Source organism: Emiliania huxleyi (genome assembly GCF_000372725.1).
Source record: "Emiliania huxleyi CCMP1516 chromosome Unknown EMIHUscaffold_149, whole genome shotgun sequence".
In the NCBI taxonomy this organism is placed as follows: Eukaryota; Haptophyta; order Isochrysidales; family Noelaerhabdaceae; genus Emiliania; species Emiliania huxleyi.
In genome coordinates, this window is record NW_005201102.1 from 216258 (window position 1) to 228362 (window position 12105).

A 12105-nucleotide genomic window follows, 5' to 3' on the forward strand; every position below is an offset into this window, starting at 1 on the left:
CTGCGCACGCTGCCGGTCCCAGTCATCAGCGCGGTGCACGGCACCGTGCTGGGCGGCGGCATGGCGATCGCGCTGCTCACGGACTGCATCGTCGCCTCTGAGGACGCCACCTTCCAGTACGGCGAGCTTTCGCGCGGCCTCACGCCGGCCGGCCTCTTCACGCGCAGCCTCTCCGAGGTGGTGGGGCACGCCACTGCGATGCAGCTCTACCTGCGCGATGATAAGCTGAGCGCGTCGCAGGCCCGAGGCGTCGGCCTCGTGCAGCACGTGTGCACGACGGCGGCGGCGCAGGGTGCCGCCGGCTCGCTTCGCCTTCGAAGGCACCACGGGCGTTGCAGCCGTCGAGCTGACTGGCGTGCGGGCCTCGCTTCTCGCAAGGCAGCTCGAGGCGGCCCTTCAGGAGCTGCTCGGCATCTCGAGGCAGCAAGGCGCGCGCGCGCTTGTGCTGACTAGCACCGGCTGGAAGGGCTCTGCTAACGACTCGTCCACCGAGCTGAGTGCCGCCCTCGCCGGCCTGCTGGCACTGCATATCCCGCTCGTCTGCGCGTTGCACGGCGAGGTGAGTGGACCGGGGATGGTGCTGAGCGAGGCCGCAGATTACCGGGTCGCCGAGGCGGAGAGCAGTGCGGCTCGTGGCAGCCTGTCTCAAGAGAGCAGGCAGGGCGTCGAGGCCGCCTCGGAGCGAGCGCTCGAGTTTGCTGCGTGGCTGGCGGTACAATCGCGGGTCGGGCTGGCAGGGACGCTCGGGCTGATGCGGCAGCCCTCGCAGCGCCTGAGCCCGACAGTGCTCGCTCGTCAGCCGCTGAGGGCGGCACTAGACGCAGCTGTCCCGCGTGATGATGCCGCAGAGCCATCGGGGAGGCCCGTGGCCTACACGCTGATGCGAGCGACCGAGAGCGGGAGCGCGCCTCCTGCGGCAGCAGCAAACGAGGCACAGGTTGAGGTGAGTGGGCTAGCCTTGAGCCTCGTTGCTGCCATCGCGGAGGAGCCCAGCGTCGACCCGCTCGAGGCTCTGAGGGCGGTGTGGCAGGACCGTCGCCGCACAACCACTCCCGATGACGACCCTCCCCCGCCTGCCCACGCCGACGAACGAGTCCAGCCCTCGGTCGTCGACCCTCGCCACCCGAGCCTCCTCCTCCTGCGGCGCGCCAAGGCAGCCTCGAAGCAGCCCCCGCTTGTCATTGCCCACGGCCTTCTCGGCGACCACCGCGGCTACGGGAGGTTGTGGAGCGGCGCCCTCGAGACGTGCGACGTCTATGCACTCCGGAACCGTGGCCTCGACGGCTCAGAGGCTTTCGCCCTCGACCCGGCTGGCGCGGCGGCAATCTATGGTCAGCGAGTACGCGGCTGCTCTGGTCGCTGTCTTTGCTGAGACGCCCTTTGACCTGCTCGGCGCGTCTTTTGGCGCGGTCCTCGCGCAGCACGTCGCCAACGCGGCGCGCGAGAAGGGCGGCTCTCCTCGCCGCGTGGTGCTCCTCGACCCGCCTCCCGCGTGGAGCTGCCGGTGCCCAAGATGCTCACCAGCCTCCGCCTCGCCGCCATGGGCGTGCTTCTCATACACCTCCGCGTAGAGATGGGCGCGGATGTGTGGACGCGCTTTCCCCAGCTGCGGTCTCTGCCAGAGGGCGCACTGCCTCACTTTATCGCCGCGCAGCTCCTTCCGGCCGGGGCGTCGAGCGAGCAGGACCTCAAGGCGCTGGTCGTGCAGTTTGAGCGGCTGCTGCCCGTGTACCGCCAGTGCCGCCACGCGCTGCACATGCTCGCCGCCAACGCCAAGCCCTTCTCCACCCGCGGCGGCGGAGAGCCGGCGGTGCTGATGCCGCTCTCGACTGGCCGCTGGCCTACCTGGCTCGAGATGTTTCCCGGCGTCACAGAGGACAGCCTCTCGCCCTACGGGCCCGCGGTCGCGCTGCGCCTCGACGTCATTAGCCGAGACTAATCCTGGGGGAAGCAACCTTCTATGTCTATCTCATGCTTCATGACACGACACGCGGTGTGGTGGGAGCTGGTGGAGCTGTCAGCTGATCGATCCAAGCGGGTGGGGAGTGGGGGGCATGGCTGGGCATGCAAGTCCGCCAGTCGGCCCGGCCTCTGACGTGGTGCTGCCGCTGCATTCCAGCATTCGCTGAAAAAGAGAGGTGCGACTTGATTGGAGGCACTGGAGGCGAGGCGAAGGGAGGTTGGGCCGGGCCGTGAGGGGCTGATGGCGCTGGCCAGCGCGGGGTGTGAGATGTCGTCGTCGTCGTATACTGCTGGCCCTCGCCCTCAGTTGCCAGCGAGGGCTGTGGGCTGCAGAATTGGCGTCTGTGGCGTCTGCGCAGGCTCTGCAGCGTGATGGCTGGCGGGACTGCGAGGCTGGCGGCAGCGGAAGGAGAGCTGGGCACGAGCCAGGAACAGGCTGGCCAGGTCCGCAGGTAGCTGCGCTCGGGCGAGGCGCGCGCGCGCATGGCAGGCCGAGCAGGCTCGGCATATGGTGAACCCCCGATGTCGCGATAGCGGTGCCGCTTTTCCCGCGATCATTTCGTCCGTCCAATCGAAAAGGAAGCTGGATCGCCCATGTTATGAGCCCTCGGGACGAAGAGAGGGGAGGCGGCCCCCCTCACTGCCTGCGGGGCGGCTCCGCCGCATGCTAGAGATAACCAGATAAGGCGTCCCGGTGTGAACGTGTTCCACCTCGGAGAGAGGAGCCGCCCTCCCTTCCTCCGGTCTCCGTGTCTGTCCCGCGCACATTGTCATGGAAGGTTGAGCGCGCACATTGTAGCGACGTCATACTTAGTCCTTTTTACTGTTTACGATTCCCGACATGGTACCTCCGCGTGAGATGATCATCGTGTGTATCTCTCTCCGTACACGGACTACAGTGTAGTGTTTTGACAAACTTCTCACCATGGCATACACATAATGTTACAGTAATCACAACTTCGATGGCACCGCCGGCTGCCGCGACAGCTCGGCGAGGCACAGCTCGGCGATCTTCACGTCCTGGATCGCGACGCCCGTCGAGTCGAAGACCACGAGCTCGGGGCGACTGGGCTTCGAGCCGCGCCCCCACCCTCCCTCCGCGATGCACTCGCCGAGCTCCCTCGCCTCTTCCGGGTCGAAGCCCGCTGCGACGGCGTGCTGGAGCTCGCCCTTGTCGACGCACTGCGCCCGCGAGTCGACGACGACCAGGTCGGCCTCGATCAGCGCGCCCGCCTCGAGCTCTTGCTTGCCGGCCGAGTCCGCGCCGATCGCGAGTACGACCACTGGCCGGCGCAGCCACGCCGTCCGGACGATGGCCGACCTCGCTGGCGTGACGGTGAGGACGATGCCCGCACCGCGGCACGCAGCCTCCGCCGACGGCGCTACCTCGGCCGCCCACCCCGCCGGCCCGCCGTCGAGCTCCGCCGCCAAGGCGCGCGCCTGCTCGGGTCGCCGCGACCACAGACGAACGGCGCGGCAAGGCGTGACCGCGGCGAGCATCCCCAGCTGGTACCGCGCCTGCACGCCGCATCCGATGACGGCGATGTGGTGCGGCTCCGCCGGCGCGAAGAGCGACGCGGCGAGCGCCCCGGCGGCGGCGGTGCGGAGCTCGGTCAACAGGCCGCCGTCGAGCAGCACGGCGAGCGGCGCGAAGGTGCGCTGCGAGAAGACGAGCACGAGGCCCGAGTTGTTGCCGCCGCCGCCGCTCGCCACCTTGGCGACGAAGACCTCGCCCCCCTCCTCGTAGGCCGACTTGATGCACGCCTGCCCGTCGCCCTTGCTGTCGCCCGAGAACCGTCCCAGCGGGGGCTGGCCCAGCGTCTGGATCGGAGGCACCGACACGCGGCCCTGCGAGTAGCTAGTGAAACCCGCGGCCAGCGCGTCGAGGATTGCACGCGGCGCAACCCGCCCCATCGCCGCCGCAACCTCTCTCTCCGAGTAGACCCGAGGAGGCGGCGACACAGCCGCCGCCACCGCCGCCGCCGCCTCCGCCTCCACCGCCTCCCCCGCCGCCTCCGCCTCCACCGCCCGCTTGACCTCGCTCGCCCACGCCTCGAGCTTGAGCTGTCGGCTCGCCGCCTTCGGGTCGCGGAGCCGGCGGAACTTCTTCGGCTTGCGCTCGAGCGCCGCGACGCGCGGGTCGTTGCACACGGCTGCGGGTAGGCCGGCCGCCGCCACGGCCTCCTCAAACTTGGCGGGGTGCGCGGTCAGCACGCAGACGACCCGCCCGCCCTCGCACGCGGCGCGGACGGACTCGACGTGGTCGAGCGCGTGCACGCCTAGTCCCATACCTCCAGAGTACCGAATCCAGAGTGTAGGCTCAGTCCGGGGGGTGGTGCGGAGCGCGTGCACGCCGATGGCGGAGTGCGGGTCCAGCGCGTACCCGTCGGCTGCCCAAACCTCGCGCATCGTCTGCAGCGTCTGCGCGTCGCTCACGGCGCAGGAGACGAAGGTGTCCTGGACGGCGTGCAGCAGCGGCGGAGGCAGCGCGACGGCTCGGTCCGCCTCGAGCGTCGCCATGAGTGCGGCGACCGCCGTCGCGTCTCCGCCCGAGCAGAAGTAGAGGAGCCGCTCGACGTTGTACGCGAACTGGATGTCCATCGCCGGAGAGACAGTCTGCTGGTTTGCGCGCATCGACATGTCGCCCCTCGAGATGGTCCGATGCACGACATCGTTGGAATTCGTCGCGCAGACGATCCTGCCGACCGCGCCGCCGAGCCGCTTGGCGAGCAGCCCGCCCGCGGCGTTGCCAAAGGCGCCGGTCGGGACGACAAAGTGGACGGGCCGGTCGGAAGCGGGCGAGACCTGTTGGCACGCCCACAGGTAGTAGCCCGCCTGCACGAGCACGCGCGCCCAGTTGATCGAGTTGATCGAGCAGACGGAGTGGCGCCGCATGAAGGCCGCGTCTTCGAAGACGCGCTTGAGCGCCTCGGCCTGCTCGTCGGTGTCGCCCTCCGTGCGGTAGACGAAGACGTTCGGGCTGTCCACGGTCACCATCTGCAGCTCCTGCACGCGCGACACGCGCCCCTCCGGATACAGGCAGAAGATGCGCACCTGATCTCGGGTGATCTCGGGTGATCTCGGGTGATCTAGGGTGGCACCGCGGGTACAGGCAGAAGGAGCGCACCGCCTCGCAGCCTCGCACCGCCTCGATGGCGGCGGGGCCCGTGTCTCCGGACGTCTCGACCACGATGGTGGCGCGCTCGCCGCGCCCGCCGAGCACGTGGTTGAGCAGCCGCGCCACGACCTGCTGCCCGATGTCCTTGAAGGCGAGCGTCGGCCCGGCGCCCGTCTCGAGGAGCAGCCGCCGGCCCGCCCGCACCAGAGGCAGAGCTGGCTCGAGCCCGTTGTTGAACGAGAGGAAGGCGGCCGCGCAGATCTCCTCGCAGTCGGCGAGCGCGATGCCGGTGAAGGGCTCGAGCACGCGTGCCGTCACCTGCGCAAGCGTCATGCCCGGGTGTAGCCCGGCGATGTGGTTTGGCATCGTCGACAGTTCGGGCACGAAGAGGCCGCCGTCCGGCGCATAGGCGGAGAGCAAGATGTCGGAGAAGTCGAGGCCGTGCACGCCTCCGCGCGTGGACTGATAGCGGACCCGTGACGGCATGGCGGCGGCGACGACGGAGGGGGAGGGCTTGGGGGCGGCACTCGGTGGCGCAAGCGCGACTTTTTTTGTGTGATTTGGGCTGCATAGTAAAATTCTTTTGCTGAGGCTAATATATTAAGAATTCTTTTTTATAATGAACTCGGGGGCACGGGACGCGGCACAAACGGGGCACAAACGCCAGGCTAAAAAGACGGGGAGGCACGTAGTGACGCAGGGGAGTCTAGGCGACGGACGGCGGCGGGCGTCCTCCGACGCCGCGGCGAGCCTGAGCTCGGTCGCAATCTCTTCCGCCGCCGCGAGCTGCAGCGCGACTGACATGCGCTGGGCCTGCAGCGACAGCCACGACCGCGTCGACCAGCTCGCCTCGTCCTCGTGCTGCCGCTTCGAGAGCTTTTGCTGTGTTTATCTGAGAGCTGGTCTGGGCCAAAATCTGAGGCGAAACCGAGGAAAACCGGCAAAATACCTGGGCCCAAACCAGCCTCAGACTCGGCTCAGAGCCCGTGAAATTGACGATTTTTGCGGAGTTTCATCGGGAAACTAGAGAGGAAACGAGAGGGTGCTGTAGAGAAACAAACACGGAAAGGAAACACGAGACGGGGTGAGCGAGGAAACATGGGTTCAGCCTAAGACAAACAATCGAAAGTGGTTGGTTGGCAGCGCGCGAGACGAGCTCAGCTATCGACGAATAGTGGGCGCACCCGTACGCGTACGTGCTATCCATGCCATCCGATGGGACGCGTTGAATTGCGCATAACCAGTCACGTGGAAGGAGAAGTGCGACGCAGCAAGGACGCACGTCGGCAAGGCGAGACTAACTTCAGCTCACGGGTGCTGGCAGTAACCATCAGGTCCGCACATGGGGCCCGCATTTGCGTCGAGTATTGGTGGGCGTCTTCCACCCCTCAACTGTGCCGTCAAGGGTGTCATCAATGTCTGCAGCCGCGATCTCTGTGCCAGCACTAGTATCAGGGATCATGGCCTCCAGCTTCACCTTCTCAACCTGGCTCGTTGGTTCCGCCCATAGGGTGTTAAGGCGCACGTGCTCCTGGTTCGTCAGTTGCGCACTCTCCGCCGCGCTCACAGCCGTGACTTGACAGCGAATCTTTGCGTTGCCACCAACGACCACTTCATCGTTCTCCCACGTGAACACGGGCACCGTGTTTGGAGGATCTGTCGTCCCCGCTCTCGAGCTGTTCAGATCCCTCGACGGGTCTCCCGAATCGGGCCGGCCCTTCGTACACCCCATACGACACTACTGGTCGCGGTACGAACCTATCCCCCACCCACTTGTTTGGCATGTCTCTCCCTCCATCCCCCATCCGTCGCAGCGAGGTGCGTGAAGGGCCGCGCTCTGTGCAGTGCGAGGCATATCCTGGCAACCTCCGCGTTGAGCTCACGGCCCTTCTCCGAGCCAAGCGGCTCTCTATCCTTGCCCATCATGACCTGCGTCCCGTTTCTGTCGGACAGCGCCCGTGTCCCGACCTCAAACTCGTCCCACCGCAGCAGGAAGCGCGTAAGCGGATCCTCCTGGAGTTTGGCGTCTCTTACCCACGCGCCGTGCCAGTTTCTATACAGCACACACACACACACACACACACACACACACACACACACACACACACACACACACACACACACACACACACACACACACACACAGACCAGACACCACCACCAGATACACACTACTATCGACGTACGTATGCTAGTCGACCGCGTACGCCCTACTCCTCTCCACTTGACACCCTATCCAGTGCTCAAGTGCTCAAAAGTACGTTTACTGAAATTCATCGCCAAAAGCCGAGCATCGAGGTTGAGCGGAGATTCCGGGAGATGGAATTGCCAACTTGGGTAATTCGGAGACCGACTGAAGCCTGGCGCCACGACCTGCAGAGCTGCTATCTCTGCCGAATGCGCTCGTGGAGGGCGCTTCTGCTCTCGCTACCGCATTCGCTGGGCGACCATGAGCCGCACGGCAGGACCGGAAGCGGGAAGCGACGCCGTTTGGTCACGCTCTGCGACGACACCTGTACGTTCACGAATCGCAAAGGGACGCAGGAGAGGGCGTCTGAACTACTGAACCCCGCCACACAGGATGGGACAGGAACGTGGGGCGAGTTTCTGGCGGCGGAGGGTATTCAGATAGAGCCCCTAATCTCCTATTCCTATGGACCGAACCACGGAGAAGTTGCTCGCGAGAAACCTGCCCGACCTGTCAAGGATGGCTACTGCGACGACGGTGGTGCTGATGCCCTTTCTGCAAGCTGCGATTATGGCACGGACTGTGCGGATTGTGGACCTCGCGAATCCACCGAGTGGGTCGACTTATCGCCCCCAACGCCGCCCCTTCCGCCAACGCCACCCTTGCCGCCGTACAGCAGAGCGCAGGTCTGGAACTCGAACTTGTTCAGCATGGACGACGTCTTGTGCGGATCAGGGGAAGGGCACATGAGTGCTAAAGATCAGCATGAGCCAGACGCATTCCTGCGCGAGTTAGAGATTGAGGCCTTCATGACGCTGCTCCAATACCCCCAATGGAAAAGGGAGGAGGGAAAGCAGCGGGCATTCGGAGGTGCTTTCGAGGAAAGGGAGCCCGACATCCTAAGCTTTGAGAGTGAATGTGCAAGGTTCTGCATTGAATACGCGGAGGCGCACGGATACGCCCGTGATGCCCCCTTCTGCTGCGAGTCGAACAAGATGGGAAACAGCGGAAGCAACTGGGACCCGCTCCAGCTCGTTACTGACAAGGCACGGGCGAAGTTCGCCGGTAAGGTCGGTGCGCCAGGGCCCGCAACCAACCCAGACGATGTCGGCGACGTCTATCGTTACAGGTCAGGGGCCCCAGATACGCGAGGAAGATGCGTCATCGGCAAAGCGGGGAGCACGAAGCGAACCTCGAACGAAAAAGTAGGCCCGGGCCATGACAACCGAGCCGTCAAGAGCGTTATTCTCACCCTCGACGACGTGTACGCCGCCTTCCCATCGTACAATGCATATTGCACGAACGATTGCCTGCGCCTCAATCCCAACGCCAACACGGGCCCGACCGAGAACGCCTTAGACGGCAGCAGAGGCAACGGCGTATGCGAAGACGGCGGCCCTGGGGACGAAACGAACTTCAAGGAGCGATACGGCTGGCCGCGCTGCCAATACGGGTCCGACTGCGCAGACTGCGGCCCGCGGCCCGGTCCCCCTTCCCCTCCCCGCAGCCTTGCCAGCAGCGACTCCCCGCCGCCACCGCTGCCACTGGCTACAGCTCCGCCACCGGCGTCTATGCCCTCAGCGTCTTCACCACCCGCGTTTGCGTCGCCGCCCAGAGCTGATGCTAAGGCGCGTTGCGACGCTGCCTCTCTTGCATGCGCAAAGGCAGAGGCGGACACACTTGTCTCGGGTTTGAGTAGGTGCTCCAAGACCCCCACTTGTACTTTGCGTATGGCGGACGCGCTGACTTCCGCGGCCGCAATGGCGCCTTCTACAGCTTCCTTTCCGCGCCGGGTCTAGCGGTCAACGTCAAGATTGAGGAGGCGCTTTTCACGCTTCACGACGGCGCGCTCACGGTCAACGGCTCCTTCATCACCGAGGCGCATGTGCTGGCGCGAGGCATCGAAGATCGCCAAGTCAGCGCCTCCTTCTTCTCCAAGGAGCTCGACGAGCTCAACTCGGGCTAGGCGCTTTATCCACCCTATATTCTTCTCTCTATCCTCTGCCCGTGCCTTGGTCTTGTCGTTGTATAAATAAAATAAATAAAACGGACACACCAAACAAGCAAAACAAATCTCTCTCTCTCTCTCCCAAACAAGGGGTGGGAGAAGGACAGGGTGGTCCCCACCTGCGCGAGCAGGATCTTGTAAGGACGATCAGGGACATAGGGGAACGGGAGCGGGGAGCGCATCGCGACACGGAGGGGGGCTGGGCAGGGTTCACCCACACGACAGGGTCCCAGGGATTCCCCTCTTGGCGTTGTTTCTTTGCAAGTGAGTGAGAGTTGGGCTGTCTAAATTCTTTGCAAGCCGAAATGCTCGCCCGGCCGACGAGGCCATGTTGCCGCGCCGCGCCGTACGCCGCTGCGCTCCTGTGCACGTCCGCGGGCCGCCGCCCTCCGAGAGGGAGGCACGACCCGACCGCGCGCCGGCCGACGAGCGTGTGCGACCCGTATGAGAACAACGGCAAGCCGCTCTCGCAGGAGCAGTGCGCGAAGCTGCTGCCGAGCGTGAGCGACTCGTGGGCGCTCGTCGACGATGGCACGGCCCTCATGCGCGAGATCGAGGTCGCCGACTTTGTGCAGGGCTCCAGGCTCGTCTCGACGCTCGCAGCAGTGGCCTTCAACAACAACCACTACCCAGTGCTGACGCTCGAGCGGCGGCTGAGCGAGAGGCGGCGCTGGCAGGAGCTGGTGGTGGTACGGTGCCAAACGACGGTGCTGGGTGGGCTCAGCTACCAAGACTTCACGCTCGCCATGCTGATGGACGTCGAGCTTGGAAGGGATAGAGAGTGGTAAAAGGTAAGGTGTAAGGCCCAAACGTCTCCACACACACAAAGTGAGGTGGGGCAAGGGGGGGCGACCCTCGCATCTCCACGCCCGGACACGGGCAGGAGCCCCACGGCATTCAAAGTGCAAGCACCGGCCCGGTGCCGTGGGTGAGCAACCCGCAGCCACCCCACTCCCTCCCCCAAGCGCAGGGGCCGCGGGAGTCGGGAGAACGTCGTGCTGGCCTGCTGACGCACGCATTCCGCATCGACCCGACGCCCCACGCCGCATGCGAGATGCCGGAGATACGCCGTCCGGGACAAAAGTTATCAGAGTGCCAGTCAGTTAGTTGGACAGCTCGGAGCTCGCTTTGTCGGGCGGGCGAAACGGTCTCCGGACTCCAATCGACGTTTATCATGCATGCTGGTGTCGAGCGGCTCGCGTCGGTGGGGCGGGCGCTCGACAAGGTCCAAACGGGACTGATGCTCGTCGACACCGTGCTCAAGATCGGCGAGGGCGCCGGGCTGCCTCTTGTTCCGGTGGTGTGCGGCGCGGCTCGCGGCGTCCTTCAAGTCGTGCAAGAGTCGCGAACTGTGATCAGCGATGTGCTATCGGCTGCCCAGCGCACGATTGACGTCCTCGAGCTGCTGCAGCTCATGGCTAAAAACGTGAAACGCATGGACGCGACGAGCCGCGCGAGCGTCGAGGACCGGATGCGCGAGTTGCAGCGGCTGCTCGATGACGTACGCTCCGCAGTCGCTGCCTTTGGCAAGAAGGGCTGGCTGCGGCAAGCGCTCAAGAGGCGCAACGCCTTCTCACAGCTCGACTCGGAAATCACCAGCCAGCTCGACCTGCTGCTCAAGTTCTACAACCTCGCCCGCGACGCGGACATCCTCGACCGGCTGCAGGCGCGCGAGTACGCTGTGGAGGCGGAGGTGGAGCGGCAGGTGGCCGAGCGGAAGGCGCTGGGCGAGGCTGTCGACGCGGATGCGCTCGAGAAGGACTGCGAGGTCGTGCGCGGCGTTGCTGTCGCCTCAGGCGTGTCCGACGCCGAGTTCCAAGAGGAGTTGACGCGTGAGATGCGCGAGGGCTTTGCACAGCAGGGCCTCAAGCTCGATAAGATCATCGCGATGATGGCGACCCTCTCGGCAACGGGCATTGGCAACGCGGAGCCGGACCGCAGCTCACGGATGCCGCTCTACGCGTACGACCGCAAACCGGACGCGCCCGTCGGCCAGAAGGACAAGCTCGCTGCGCGGCTCGGAAAGGGCTCTTTCGGTGTCACCTACCGGATGCGCAAGGTTGCTGGGATCGATGCAAGGCTGTACGCGGTCAAGATGATCGAGTCGGAGGAGCTGGACAGCGCCGGCTTGGAGAAGGAGGCGCGTCTACTCTCGACGATCGAGCACGAGAACACGCTGCGCTTCTACGACGCCTTCTGGCACGACACCGACGACGGCCGCCTCTTCGTCATCGTCACGGAGCTGCTCACCGGCGGCTCCCTCTGCGATAAGATCGACACCGCGCCGCCGCCGCCCGAGGTTGCAGCGCTGATGCGGCAGGTCGCGTCCGGGCTCGCGTACATGCACTCGCTCAACCTGCATCACCGCGACCTCAAGCCGGCCAACGTGATGCTCGACTCGGCGGGCCGCGCAAAGATCATCGACTTCGGGCTCGCTTGCGTCGTCTTCGCCTCGCGCCGCTCGCGCACCAAGACCAAGGTGGGCACGGACGCGTATATGTCGCCCGAGAAGGCCGTCGGCAAGCGGTACGGGCCGGCGGACGACGTTTGGGCCGCCGGCTGCATCCTCGCCGAGCTTCTCCTCGGCCGCACGATCGGCAACGTAGCGCTCGACGCGGCAAAGCGGCAGCGCGCGATCGCCGAGGGCAAGTCCGCGAGCGAGCGGCTTGGCTCGTGGGTCGAGGGCTGTCTCCAGGAGAGCCCGGGGCGGCGGCCGGCGGCGGCGGTGCTGGAGCAGGGGCTGGCGTCGGGTGGCCCGGATGCGCACGAGGCGGAAGAGCGGCGTCTGCGTGAGGCAGCAGCGGCTGCAGCAGCGGCAGATGAGAAGGA

At 65.5% G+C, this 12105-nt stretch overlaps 3 protein-coding genes across 3 annotated transcripts; 2 read left to right on the forward strand and 1 right to left on the reverse strand.

Moving 5' to 3' along the window:
* Positions 1-2766: 2766 nt before the first annotated feature.
* EMIHUDRAFT_455597 (hypothetical protein) lies at positions 2767-7006 on the reverse strand (the record flags this gene model as incomplete). Its single annotated transcript, XM_005786848.1, has 6 exons — positions 2767-3810; positions 4000-5016; positions 5090-5529; positions 5800-5962; positions 6606-6797; positions 6947-7006. 6 exons carry the CDS (start codon positions 7004-7006, stop codon positions 2914-2916), a joined length of 2769 nt encoding a protein of 922 aa, XP_005786905.1. The 3' UTR covers positions 2767-2913.
* A 2575-nt stretch (positions 7007-9581) lies between these two features.
* Positions 9582-10064, forward strand: EMIHUDRAFT_228669 (hypothetical protein; the record flags this gene model as incomplete). Its single annotated transcript, XM_005786849.1, has 1 exon — positions 9582-10064. The coding sequence occupies one exon, from the start codon at positions 9582-9584 to the stop codon at positions 10062-10064; it is 483 nt and encodes a 160-aa protein (XP_005786906.1).
* A 1229-nt stretch (positions 10065-11293) lies between these two features.
* Positions 11294-11866, forward strand: EMIHUDRAFT_56026 (hypothetical protein; the record flags this gene model as incomplete). Its single annotated transcript, XM_005786850.1, has 1 exon — positions 11294-11866. A coding segment is annotated over one exon (573 nt), but the record flags the coding sequence as incomplete, so codon positions are not given.
* Between the last annotated feature and the right edge of the window lie 239 nt (positions 11867-12105).